This window comes from Phoca vitulina, unplaced genomic scaffold (genome assembly GCF_004348235.1).
Source record: "Phoca vitulina isolate PV1807 unplaced genomic scaffold, GSC_HSeal_1.0 scaffold6, whole genome shotgun sequence".
NCBI lineage: Eukaryota > Metazoa > Chordata > Mammalia > Carnivora > Phocidae > Phoca > Phoca vitulina.
Genome location: NW_022589709.1, coordinates 35,301,308 through 35,313,877, shown reverse-complemented (window position 1 = coordinate 35,313,877; position 12,570 = coordinate 35,301,308). Strand labels below are relative to the sequence as shown.

Sequence of the window (12,570 nt, the reverse complement as noted above, 5' to 3'; positions counted from 1 at the left end):
AGAGTCCGCTTCGTGCAGCAGACTCCTAGGTAGCTGATTAACTGGAAAAGCAAAATGGCACTCGGGCATTTCAATCATCAGTGCAGATAATTCATACTGACAGGTCGAATCCAATAAAATAAACAGAAAAACAACAAATTTTAAAAAATTGCTTCATCCTTCAAGCCATAGTACTCAGTGAGCAGCAACAAATTTATTGATATGCAAACAAGGTACTTACACAAGCAAAAGTCATTATCAACTCATTAAACTGCCTGAATATATATTACATATTCACAGAGGTTCTGCCTTATAAATCTATATGGGAATACTTATAGGAAATACAAAAAACCAAACACTAACCACAATAAAAAAAAAAAGTAAAAATCCAGCAAAGATTCACGCTGTGAAGGTTTGCACATTAAAAAGACTGGCAGGACCGAGTGCTTACAGGGCTCTGCTCAGCCTCAGGCAGTTGGAGCTACGCCCACACATTATTAGTACTTGTTAAATGTTAGTCATATTAATAATCCATGGGGCAGGGGGAGGCGGAATGCTTGCAATCATTTATAGGACAATTATGGTGACATTATATTAAAGGCAGTAAATAATTCTGATTGCCACATGTGTTCGTTGATTCACAATGACAGGGTAGCCCGTGCTTATTAAGCTTGATTGAACAGGAAAGCACCAAAGTCTTTTTTCTTTTTCTTCTTTTTTTTTCTGCTGGCAGAAGGAGCACTGCATGGAGGCCAGGCACCTCAGGTCCACTCTTAAATCCGCCTCTAATTAGCTATGGGACCTTGAGAAAAAGAAAATGTCTTTTCTTTGTGGGCAGTCTCTGCCTCTTCTGTAAAATGGGGTGGAGTTTTAAGTGATGATGAGCAGCCGAAGTCCCAAGGGCTGTCTGTGTTCACAATCAGATCCAGATTTCATTTCCAGGTTGCAGATTAGAAAGCTGCCTCTGTTTGCTACTTCTCAACTCTGTTCACAATTTCTCATCAACATTCTTTTATGTCATAACGTAAGTGGCTAAGATTTAAGAACATAGATTATTCCCCCATGGGATTTAATTTTGAATAGAAAACAAATTCTGCCGATAAATCTCTTTTTTATTTTTCTTCAATTGACCCTACTGAAAAAAAAAAAAAATTCTGACCTCTGAATCAAATAATTTCTAAGGTCTCTTCCATCCCTAAAATTCTTTGGTCTTCTAAAACTGGTTATTTACCTTTTATTCACTTTACAAACACTTATTGAGCATTTACTATGTGCTAGGCACTTAGAGAGTCATCAGGGGACAAGACAGACTAAGCCCCCCGGCCTCGTGGAGCTTCCATTCGAGCAGGAGGAAGAGACACGTGCTGTTGGATAACCTGTCAAGGCAGGCTTTGCTGAGAAGTCAGATGTGAGCAAAAATCGGGAGATGAGGGAGCTGGCCATGTAGACGTGTGTGCGAAGAGCAAAATTTCCAAGGCATGGGGGCAAAGATGGCTGGAATGAAAAAGAGAAAAGTATAAACTTGAAGTATCATGCCCCCGGGCCAGGGAAATGAAGTTGTTTGATACTGAGGAGTTGTCCAGGCTGGGCTACAGCCAGTGTGTATCTCAGGCGTTCTCAGGAGTACCCTCTGGGAAGATGAGGGGTCTGGCTGACAGCCAAAGAAGGGTATTTAAAATTTGGATCCATAAAACTATCAGTAAGTGAAATGGGCAAAATAAGACATGATTGATGATCTCTCTTGGTGAGTAGAATACGGCATTTGGGGTCTGGGAAGTATTTTTTTTCATGGTTTTCCCTCAGTACCATGGCAGACATTTTATTATATCCCCGTGATGCATTGCTTTTCTTGCTACATGATGAGACAGATATTTTATAGTACAGGACAGGAGAAAGGAAGACCAAACACTGTTGGTTGAGCTTTCTATGGGCTAGGTCATGTTACCTTGGAGATCTTTGGGGTTTTATTTTGCAACATCCTATCCATCCATGAGGGCAACCAGCTCCCAGGAGAGAAAGTTCAGAACAGTCTGCACAGCTCGTGATGGAGCGGGCACTCTGGGTTTGTTAGCAAGGATTCTATGACCTGGCAAACCCTCTTGCACCCGGCACAGCTCCCTGGCCCCATTGAACATATTCATTGCTAAAGCTTCCAGCTCTTAGGCCATGGTAATCTCCTCACCTCATCCTCTCAATAACCCTCACAGAGGGAGAGTGTCACTATTTTAACGACAAAGACCCTGGGGTTCAAAGGAGTCAAATATTTGTCCACACACAATACTATGACAGGACCAAGATTCTAACCCAGAAATCTATGTCTAGATTTCCACATGCCTTGCCAGCGATCTGCTCAATACACGTGTGTGCACACGCACACATACACACGCGCAACACCAGGGGACATTTCACCTGCAGCCCATCCCTGGAGCATGAAAGATGTGATACGACCATAGACTTCTGATCTTCCTCCATGCGGGCCCCTCTGTGAGGTGTGGCCAGCCTGGACCCCCAGCATCTTAGCCGTGCCTGGGAGGCACCATCATCAGCCTCAGTGCAGTCTCTTATTCCTCTCTAGCATCTTCTAGATTCCATCTCTAGCCCCTTGCTATGATGGGTGAGACTCTGGCTGTGGGTAGACACAGCTACAGGAATTGGGCATGACTCACAGCACCTCCCCATATCGGTTAGGGTAGGGGCTGCCCAGATGAAACTCAGTACCTCCCCCACCCCCCAGGAGGCCCTCTGGATTCTTGCCACACGTCGGAGCTTCTGCTCAAGCGAGAGAACTGTGCTGGGGTCAGGTTGAGGCTGGACTCAGTTCTTTAGAGCAGAGAGGGAGCCCCTCCAGCCTCTGGGCCTCAGAGAGGACCCTTAGAACTCCACAGAGAGATACAAGCCAAGCAGAGGAAAGGTGACTGGTAGTTACATAAAGTATCCTGAGAAAACACAATGTAACAGGAAGAGCAAAGTTGGTCTAAGCAAAGTTGCTGTGATGCAGGAAAAAAGAGTCAAAAGAAGCAGCTTAAAATGTTTCCCAGCCGAGTTACTGCCAATCTCCAAGCCTCAGATTCCATCTGAATTGAGAAAAATTTTACCTATGTAGTGGTGGGGATGAAATGAAATAATTTTTATGGAAGTGACATGTCGACTATAGGCATTACATGGAAATAAGATTGTGTAATAATATATTCCTTACATTTGTCCTGGGTTAGGAACTTCCCTTAAGTAATAGACCATCTTTCCTAGGGCTGCCATAACGCAGTCTCATAAACTGGGTAGCTTAAAACAACAGATATTTATTGCCTCACAATGGGAGGTCAGAAGTCTGAAATCAAGGTGTCGGCAGGGTTGGTTTCGTCTGAGGGCTCTGAGGGAGAATCTGTTTCATTCCTCTCTCTTCGCTTCTGGTGACAGCTGGTAATCTCTGGTGTTCCTTGGCTTCTAGATGCACCACTTCAATCTCTACCACCATATTTGCCTGGTAGTCTCCTTGTGTCTCCATCTTTACATGGCCATCTTCTTATAGGGGCGTCAGTCACACTGGATTATGGGCCCACCCTACCCTATCATCCCAACTAATTACATCTGCAATGACCTTATTTCCAAATGGTTATATTTTGAGGTACCAGGAGTTAGGACTTCAACATATCTTTTGGTGGGGACACAATTCAGCCCATAATTCCATCTAATAATTACTAATAATCATCGTAAGAATATATGTAAAAGACACTTAATGACATTACAAAGCACTCCAAGTACATTAAGTAAATTGATATCCTTCAAGCAATTGGGTCAGGTGGGAGTCCTAATCTCCACAGGACACAAGGACAGAAGGACAACCCAAAAAAGGTTAAAGATAGTAAGTGGCAGAGACAGCGCTTGAACCCCAGTCTTCGGATTCCAAATACAGTGTTCTTTACCCTGGAGACTCCCATAAACAACACATACAGCCCCCCAAAATAGCCAGGCAATATGGAAAAGTGTCACAAAAACGCTACAAAATGCAATAAGAACTCCAAATATCATCAAAACCATTTGCTGCTGCAGTTTGCACACGCTTTGCCCGTGAGAGCTACCTATCACGTCTCCATTCCCGCAGACACTCCGGAACACACGAATGCCTCCCGCAAGAAAGCCAGTCACCGCAGGGGTAGCATTCATTCTGCAATGTCATTGAAAATTTTACTAATGTGAGGTGTTTCCCTCATACACTATAACTTGTCACTAGAAATTATCCACAACCAGTCTCCTTCTCAAATCTCTTCTCAGCTACGTTCCTATTTAGAGTCCGGTCCTTTCCAGGCTCTTCCATGCAGACCTCGAACTGGCACAACCCTACTGGCTTTGGTCGGCCTCTTCCCAGACTGGACCCATGAAACCGGAGCTGCCTCCCTTAGGGCCCTAGAGCATCCAGTATTACGTAAAACTCAGCAATGGAGGCTTCTCTAGCTGCCAAAATCCATTTGCCGGGGTGGTTAGATATAAGCAACAGAGAAACTACAGAAAACACCTTTTCAATTTTATTGTTCCACATTCACTTACAGGTTATTTTTGTGAGGCCTCAAAATGTTCCCTAAAATGTCACTTTATATGTGTATTTTTTCCAGGACTCTAGGCACCAAGAACGGAGCTAGTCATCATAGATCTCACAAAAATGAAAACTGTCTTCAGTTCTGCTCGTCATTGTTCTAGAAAAGGCTTTCAGCTCTCAAATTTTTGCGTCTTGAGTATTACAGGTTGCCAAGATGGTTATCAGAATCTCCTAAGTAAATGTAGTGCTCTGTTCACAAGAACAGAACAGGCAGAGAAGTGAGAGGTTGTCTGTGCCGATGCATCTGTCAGCAATAACACAGCTGGTGCAAGTCACATGGAGCCGCAGAGAAATAGAACTCGGAGTTTGTGGAAAATCTGTTCAGATTCCGTTGTCAGCTCCATAGTCAATGATTTATGGAAAGCCCAAATATCTCTCTGAAAAGGCCCCCTGGGAATTCTTTCTCCTGCCGTTAGTAGCTCCATCTGGACTAGTCTGGAATATTCAGTCATTTCTTTACTTTCACAGTTAAATTTAGATATAAGGCCCACTGATATAACATACTAATAGAACAATGGGCTTGTTTTTCTTTTTAACTTACTGAAAGAATCAGAGTGGCCATATCTTGTTGTTCAGTTTGTAACCATTTGGATGATCTGAGGCTTTGAACCATGGTATCAGGAATCTCTCTTAGGAGATTGAGAATGTTCCTATGTGAGTTTTTCTGGTGGTTGATTTAGAAAGCTCAACTGCAAAACAGTCTTCTCTTTTGTTACGGTAATGGAAGTGGAAAAATATACGAGCTCTATGTTTATCTTGCAGGAATCATGTAAAGAGAACTAAACAGAGTATTATCTGGTGCTTCATTAAGTATCATTAATAAATAATAATAAAACGCCCCACCTATAGTAAACCTTAAGCATGAAAAGAAATTTCAAAAAGGAATGCTCTCCGTTTAAGTGTAAAATAACTTCTAAAAATAAACTTTAAAAGCTAACAGAAACCAGAGTCCACCATTTATATAAGTCAGTTAAGGTCCCCAGGGTTGCAGGAAAATATACTTGCAGAGCAGCAGGTGCTGCCTCCCCAGAGGCCTCCCTCAGTGTACCACATGGCAACATCATGGTGACCGTCATGACAGGCAGGGCCGCAGACTGGCATCTGAGCACAGGCGGCAGCCCCGTTCCTCTGGCCCCTCTGCCGGCTTCCGTCTCATGCCTCATACTCTCTCTGGATACAGTCTTGACACCAGCCAATAGCACCCCCCGAAGAGTGAGTGAACGTGGTCCTCATAACCCTGCAGCTCCGTGGCACTGGTTTTGCCACCTCCACCATGTGCCTCTCACAGGAACTATACAGAGCTTCACAACCATACAGCCAAGTAGGCCGGGTAGCCCCACTGAAGGATGAATTTAATTGAAACACTTGGTTGGTCAATGGTGGAACCCATATTCTACCCTCAGTCTATCTTGTCTACCACCTTGCCAAACTGCTTCTGACTACCCACTTGACTTGAGAGCTCATATTCTCTATTTTACACATCAGCACTTCATTCTATTCTGCCTTGTAACATTCACTGATTCACATGACCCATCTTAAATAAATCAATGATGCTCAATATTTAGAAGACATTTAGAAACACCTAAGTGCTTATTTCAAATATGTATTCTTGAGGTGTCCCTCCCAACCTTCAAGATTATGATTGAACGAATCTATGGTAGAGCCAAGGAATCTGCATTGTAGCAACTTCCCTCCCTTCTCCACCCTCATCGTACTAGTTCAAGTTTCTTTATGAGAAATACTGAATTAGACTAAGTTCCTTGAGGGACAGACCACTGTATATTAAGCATGGACTAGAGTAGATATTTAGTACATACTTGCTGACGTATTTTTTATTTCAACTGTCATTTTTATTGGTAGATTATTATAGATACAGTGCTTTCAGCTACACATAACACAAACTCCAACCAAAATGATTGATTAGCTCACATTTTTATAAATCTAGAGTTTGGTTAATTTAGAGGCTTAACATCATCAAGCAGGTGTTTCCTATCCTTCCTCCCTGCCATCCTATTCTCCCTCATGATCACAAGATGGCTTCAGCAGCTCCAGACATCACACACAGACATGACAACATCCAGCAAACAAGTGGGAAGTTTCTTCTTATGTATCTCTTCTTGAAAGCAAAGAAACCTTACCCAGAAACCCCACAAGAGGTTTCCCCTTTCACCAGACTGGCCAGAATCGCTTCACATGCTTCTACTTAAACCACTTGCATCTCAACCCAGAAGGAGACCACCATGATTCATGTGCCCCGCTGAAGGACATGGCGGATGGGAGGATGAACCAAATCAGGCAGAAGCAGCAAGGGTTGGCAGGGTGGCTACAAGGAGTTAACCAACAATGTGTGCCACACTGGGAACACCTAAGAGTACACAAATACTCAATTTTGAGAGGAATGCAGCATCATCACAAATGTCTGTATGGGGTGGAAGTCTAGCAACCAAACACTCTTTTACTGGCACATGCAGGCTGCAGATTGTGGAGAGGCCAGAAAGAAGCACTTGCTCAAGGAAGATCGCAAGTAAATGTGCAGTCTGCCACTAGGCTGTGTGTCACCGTCAGCGGGGCCCGACATCCTCTTCCCTTCTGCCTGTGACTCACACAGCCCATCCAGGGGAGCACCGTCAGCATGCTGGGGTTTTAGAGGAATGGATTTTACATATATATGAGGCTCCATTTGGTAATTTTCCAGAAGAACGTTTTTGAGCCAAATGAGTGGTAGAGGGAATTTAATGAAACCCTCAGCAAAGCCGTCTTTGTGCAGGGGAAAGGAAAGAGGAGCTTCACCTCGGCTGAGGCTGAGGCTACTTTATACTGCCCAAGAGATGAAACTGTAAACGTTGAGGATCTCCCAACCTGTAGCTTTATGGCACCATTCCCGCCCCCCCCCCAATTTCCAACAACTCAGCCTTGAGGGAACAAACAGCCCAGCTAGAAAAAACAGTCAGTCAACAAATATTTATTGACTACCTACTTCATGTCGGGCACCCTTCTCAGTGTTGGAGACCATGTGGAGAACAAGTTAGATAAAGCCCCTGCCCACAGGACGCTTTTAGTCTAGTGATGGAGGGCAGAAAATAAACATAAGGAAGTAAGATAATTTTAGATAATGACAAATGCTGGGGAGAAGATGAAATGGGGTATGATGATAGAAAGTGACTGAGGAAGGGCGCTTGGGTGGCTTAGTCGGTTAAGCATCTGCCTTCTGCTCAGGTCATGATCCCCAGAGTCCTGGGATCTAGTCCCGCATTGGGCTCCTTGCTCAGTGGGAAGCCTGCTTCTCCCTCTGCCTGCCGCTCCCCCTGCTTGTGCCCTCTCTCTCCCTCTGACAAATAAATAATAAAAATAATTTTTAAAAAAGAAAGAACGAAAGTGACTGAGGAGAAGACTTGTCTGAGGAGGGGATACTGGATTTGAGATAAAAACAATGAGAAGGAGGCGACCATGAAGTGACTGCAGTGAAGAGCATTCCAAGCAGCAGGAACAGCAAGTGCCTAGGCTCTGGGTAGGAACTAGTTTGGCATGTTTGCGGGACAGAAAGAAAATCCATGTGGTTGAATAAGAGTGAATGGATGGAAGAGTGGGAGGAGCTGAGGTTGGAAATGAGAGCAAGGATTTTATCCTCAGAGAACGGATAAGCCATTGGAGGGTCTTAGACTTTTAGAAGACCACTCTAGCTGCTATGTAGAAGATGCATTTTTTGTTCAGACACAGAAGTAGAGGAGATAATAGTGGCCAGGACCAAGAAAAGAAGAAAGAACTCGGGAAAGAGTGGATATGGAGCCTAGGGACACTTCTATGTGTCTATGTGTCATTTCTGCTGCCACTCTAAGAGATCACATGAGTAGCATTAATCAAATTGTGTCCCCTGCTTCTGCTTATTATCTCTTGGAATTATAGGAATATAGGAGAGTTAAGCTTAACATTTGATTTTGGAGTCACACAGATGAGTTTCAAATTTTGACCCTGACATATCTGAATTGTGTGACCCTTTCTTCTGTCTGGTAAATTTCCTCATTCCGGTCTCCCAAATCACTAGTTCATCCTTCAGCTATTTCCTCTGTCATATTTATCCCATCTTTTTTCTTTATTTAGACTATTATAATTTTTATGCCTAATATTTCTACTTGTTTACTTTTTTATGTTTTCCAGTTTTTTGTTTTCATTCTGCTAACATCTTCCCTTCTTTTATTGTTTACTAGCCTTTTAAAAAATGTCTTGTCGGGACACCTGGGTGGCTCAGTCCATTAAGCATCTGCCTTCGGCTCAGGTCATGATCCCAGGGTCCTGGGATCGAGTCCCGAGTGGGGCTCCCTGCTCAGCAGGGAGTCTGCTTCTCCCTCTCCCTCTGACTGCCGCTCCCCCTGCTTGTGCTCTCTCTCACTCTAGCAAATAAATAAATAAAATCTTTAAAAAAATTAAAATACAAATAAAAAATGTCTTGTTGCATATATCTTACTATTTCTCTTACATGGGAAAACCCAGCAGATTATTTGTGGGCTAGTTGGTTTTGGAAAAGACTGTGCTCCTCAAATGTCTTGCTATTTTGGCCCAGGAATTAATTTCCCTGGGGGTTGTCAACTCCAGTAAACTCAGGGGGCAGGGTGTGGATGAGCCCCAGGCACAGTAAAACCACAATCAACCACTCCTCATCTTACAAAATAACTTGCCCTGTCAGGTCTTCACCTTTGCTCCTCAGGAAGAAGTAACAGTAGGAGACCAGTTGCTTTTCCACCCCTGGGGCCTGTGAGTAGGACGGTGTAAAAACAAATGCCCAAGGTCAGTTGCTCCCCAAGTTTTTTGTTACTGTTGTTTCAGGTTCTTACCAACGCAGGCCTTCTGCCTTGCCTGATCTGACTCTTGAGGACACTTAAACAAGAATCTGAAATTTCACACAGATAGAGCATTTGTCCCAAGGCTATCAAGGGGAAGAAGCAAAAGCAGAACTACACCAGTCCTTCATCCGCATTTTACTCTCCCCCAGCCTCCCTGAGCTATCTCTTGCCCTAAGCCCGAGAAGCCATCTGACTGAGGTTGGCTTGCCTACGAAACAGGCTCTGAGATGGAGATTGGTGAACAGAAGGCTCACATGGAGTGCTCTGGGGTCACTGTCGGGAAGGGAAGGAAACAGAATTGGGAAGAAAGAAAAGTATCATGATACGATTCCACAGGGAGCTCTGAAGCTGGGATGGTCCTCCCAAGTTGTTCTGAGATAGAGCAAGCGTGCCAAGCCTTCATTCTCACATGTTGACCTATCACTAAGTTCAAGCTGCCCCAGGAAGTGGGCATAGCGCTGGGCAAAAGTGACTCTCTTAACCAAGGCTGTTCCCAGAGAAGCTGTTAGCTGAGGTCTGTCAAACTGGCAGCCCTCCCAATGCTTGGGGAAATAAGCCCCTCCTTCCCAAAAAGGAAGCTGGAGGGCACATAATGGCACCCAATACACCACCCTACTGTACACATTCACCAGCTTAAAATAACCCCCACAGCACAAGGGTTTTTCAAAGTTTTCTAAGTTTCCTTTCTAGATCCTCCAAGGTTTTAGGAGGCAGAGAGGATAGGAAGCCAGCAGTCACGACAGGTCAGCATTTTGGTCAAGACCATAGTGAGCCCAGGAAATTTTACCCCAGAGGGACTGTGTAACTCATTTCCTTTCTTCAGAGAGTAGGTCACAAAAACAAGCAAAGTAAATTCAATAAAGGAAAAAAAAAAAAGGACAAAACAAAAGTAGCTTGTCCTTTAAGAAGCTTATCTGTGAAGGGAAAGAGGAATATAATAATGCCAGTAGAGGTTATCAGGATCTTACATGTTTCTTTACCCCAATACTAACGAGCCCTAGCCTTTCGGTTTCTTTTTCTAATTTACTGTGTTTACTTTTTCGCTGAACTTCTGATTCTTTTGTGAATCTCTGCCTTTGAGCTATCATTTCTCCCACCTTAGAAGGCAACACTCTCTTCAATCTGGAATTTTCAGGCATTAAATTTATATGGATCTAACTGGCTTGTTAGAATAGCGGGTAAAGTATGAAATGATTCCTGCTTAGGAAACATGAAAAATGCATAACGTAAGACCAACGCAGAAGTCAGATCTTCTTAGATGAGATGCAAACCAGGATTCTAACCAGGCTGGGGCTTAGAATCCTCCCAAACTTCCAAACTTCTCACAGGGGAGACAAGACTGGAGTAGAAGTGAAGATGCAAGTTCTGCTTCTGGCTCCTCCTACTCATTCTTGTAACACCCCTGGTGTTGTTTCTTTTTCCTGACCAGGGGTCATTCGTTCCTTCCTGTGATTCCAAACACCCAGAGAAGTCAGCTAGAAGACAGACTGAACAAGCAGGAGCGCACCATCGCGTTCCTCCTTGAACAAGCCTTCCGCATCAAGGATGACATCTCTGCTTGTCTTCAGGGGACCCACGGCTTTCAAAAAGAGGAATTGCTTGCCAGGAAGCTACTGGAAAACCACATTCAGACCATCACCAGCATCGTCAAAAAACTCAGCCAAAATATTGAGGTAGTTCTTTATTTTCCTTATGTTGGCATCATTGTTTGACAACAATTATCAACCACCAATATCATCTTTCAACTATAGAAATGAGACACTATGGCTTAAGTTTAAGTGATTACAACATGTTGCCCCAGAGGAAAACAGTTCAACTTTTCAACTGCTCATTTATGCCAAAAAGTAGAAGGAAATTCTATTCAAAAAGCGTTTAATGTCTATTCTGTGACAGCAGAGAGAATTGTTTAACAGTATGTCAGATACATTTTAATCTAAATCTCCAAGATTCTTTTCATGTAATCATCAAAAAATCTTAGTGAACTTTTAGAAGGTATTTTATTGGTATTTAGCACATAATGAATTGACCCCTAAAGAGTCAGTGCACTTCTCAAAGTGGTCAAAGGTGTTTCTAGGCATAATAGTGTTAAGAAAGCGACAAGAGGTTAGCGGCTCAGTGCTTTTGAGATAATGACAAAATCAAGTACAGCACTAGTGCTAAAATAAGATACCAATTTAAAAGTCAAAACTTTTTGGTAATTAAAAAGAAAATAGCATTCTCAGAAATATCAAAATGGTTCTAGAATGTTCTATATTTTCATCTGGGTGGTTGTTACATGGTTGATTATATTTGTCAAAATCCATCCAGATACACACTTTGATTTGTACCTTTTAATACATACTAATTATACCTCAATAAAATACTCTTCACATTAAGGGGGGAAAGTTTCCAGATCTCTAGAAATCTTGCTAAGAGTTTCTTTTCCTAGAATAATTGATTGTTGTAGATTAGCTCTGAAAAAAAGACAAAACATTTTCTAAAAACTGTAAAATCTCAAAATATTTGCAATCCTGTTAAGGGGTTGGCATATATAGGGAAAATGAGGAGGGCTGGTCTGTGTAGTAAACTGAATTAGAAAATATTTTAAAGTCTGTAGATAACATAGTTAAAACATTATCAAGAAGAAACTAATAGGCTACCTCTAGTAAATAACTAAGACTATAGAGTGACAGGCACTTTACAGAAAAATAGATGCTACTTAAGTATTTTTTTAAAAACTTGAACTCATTAGCCAGGTCAGCCCTTGCCAATTGACCAGCAAGATGGGTTTGAGTGTGAGCTGAAGCTGGACTTGGGCTTTTGAGAGGAATGAAAAAAATTGTTTTTAATCAACCGTAATTGTAACACTTAAGTTGCTTATTCCTTTTCATAATCAAATTATCTGTTTTTCAAGCTGGCAGCTAATTACAAATTTTAAAATTAATTTAAACTCAAGAAATAATTTTATGTATAACATTGCTTTCTTGTGTTTTTTCCCATCAACTTATAAAAGCAATACTTGTTCATTATAGATTATTGTGAAAACTTAGGAAAAAATGTTAAAACCTGGGGAAAAAAATTCTCATAATTCCACCAACAAATGGCAATCTCTACGAACAGCCAGAGTTATTTCCCTCAAGTCCTTCCACATATTCCATTCAGGAGGCTGAGACTACATTTGTA

General features: G+C 42.4%; 1 protein-coding gene across 1 annotated transcript in view; it reads left to right on the top strand.

The window, feature by feature from the left end:
* The window catches only part of FAM81B (family with sequence similarity 81 member B), a 55,521-nt gene that overhangs the window by 10,160 nt on the left and 32,791 nt on the right, over window positions 1-12,570 (top strand). Inside the window, exon 6 of the mRNA XM_032403549.1 lies at window positions 10,838-11,081. Coding sequence (XP_032259440.1) covers window positions 10,838-11,081 — 244 coding nt within the window. The remainder of the gene's footprint in view (window positions 1-10,837; window positions 11,082-12,570) is intronic.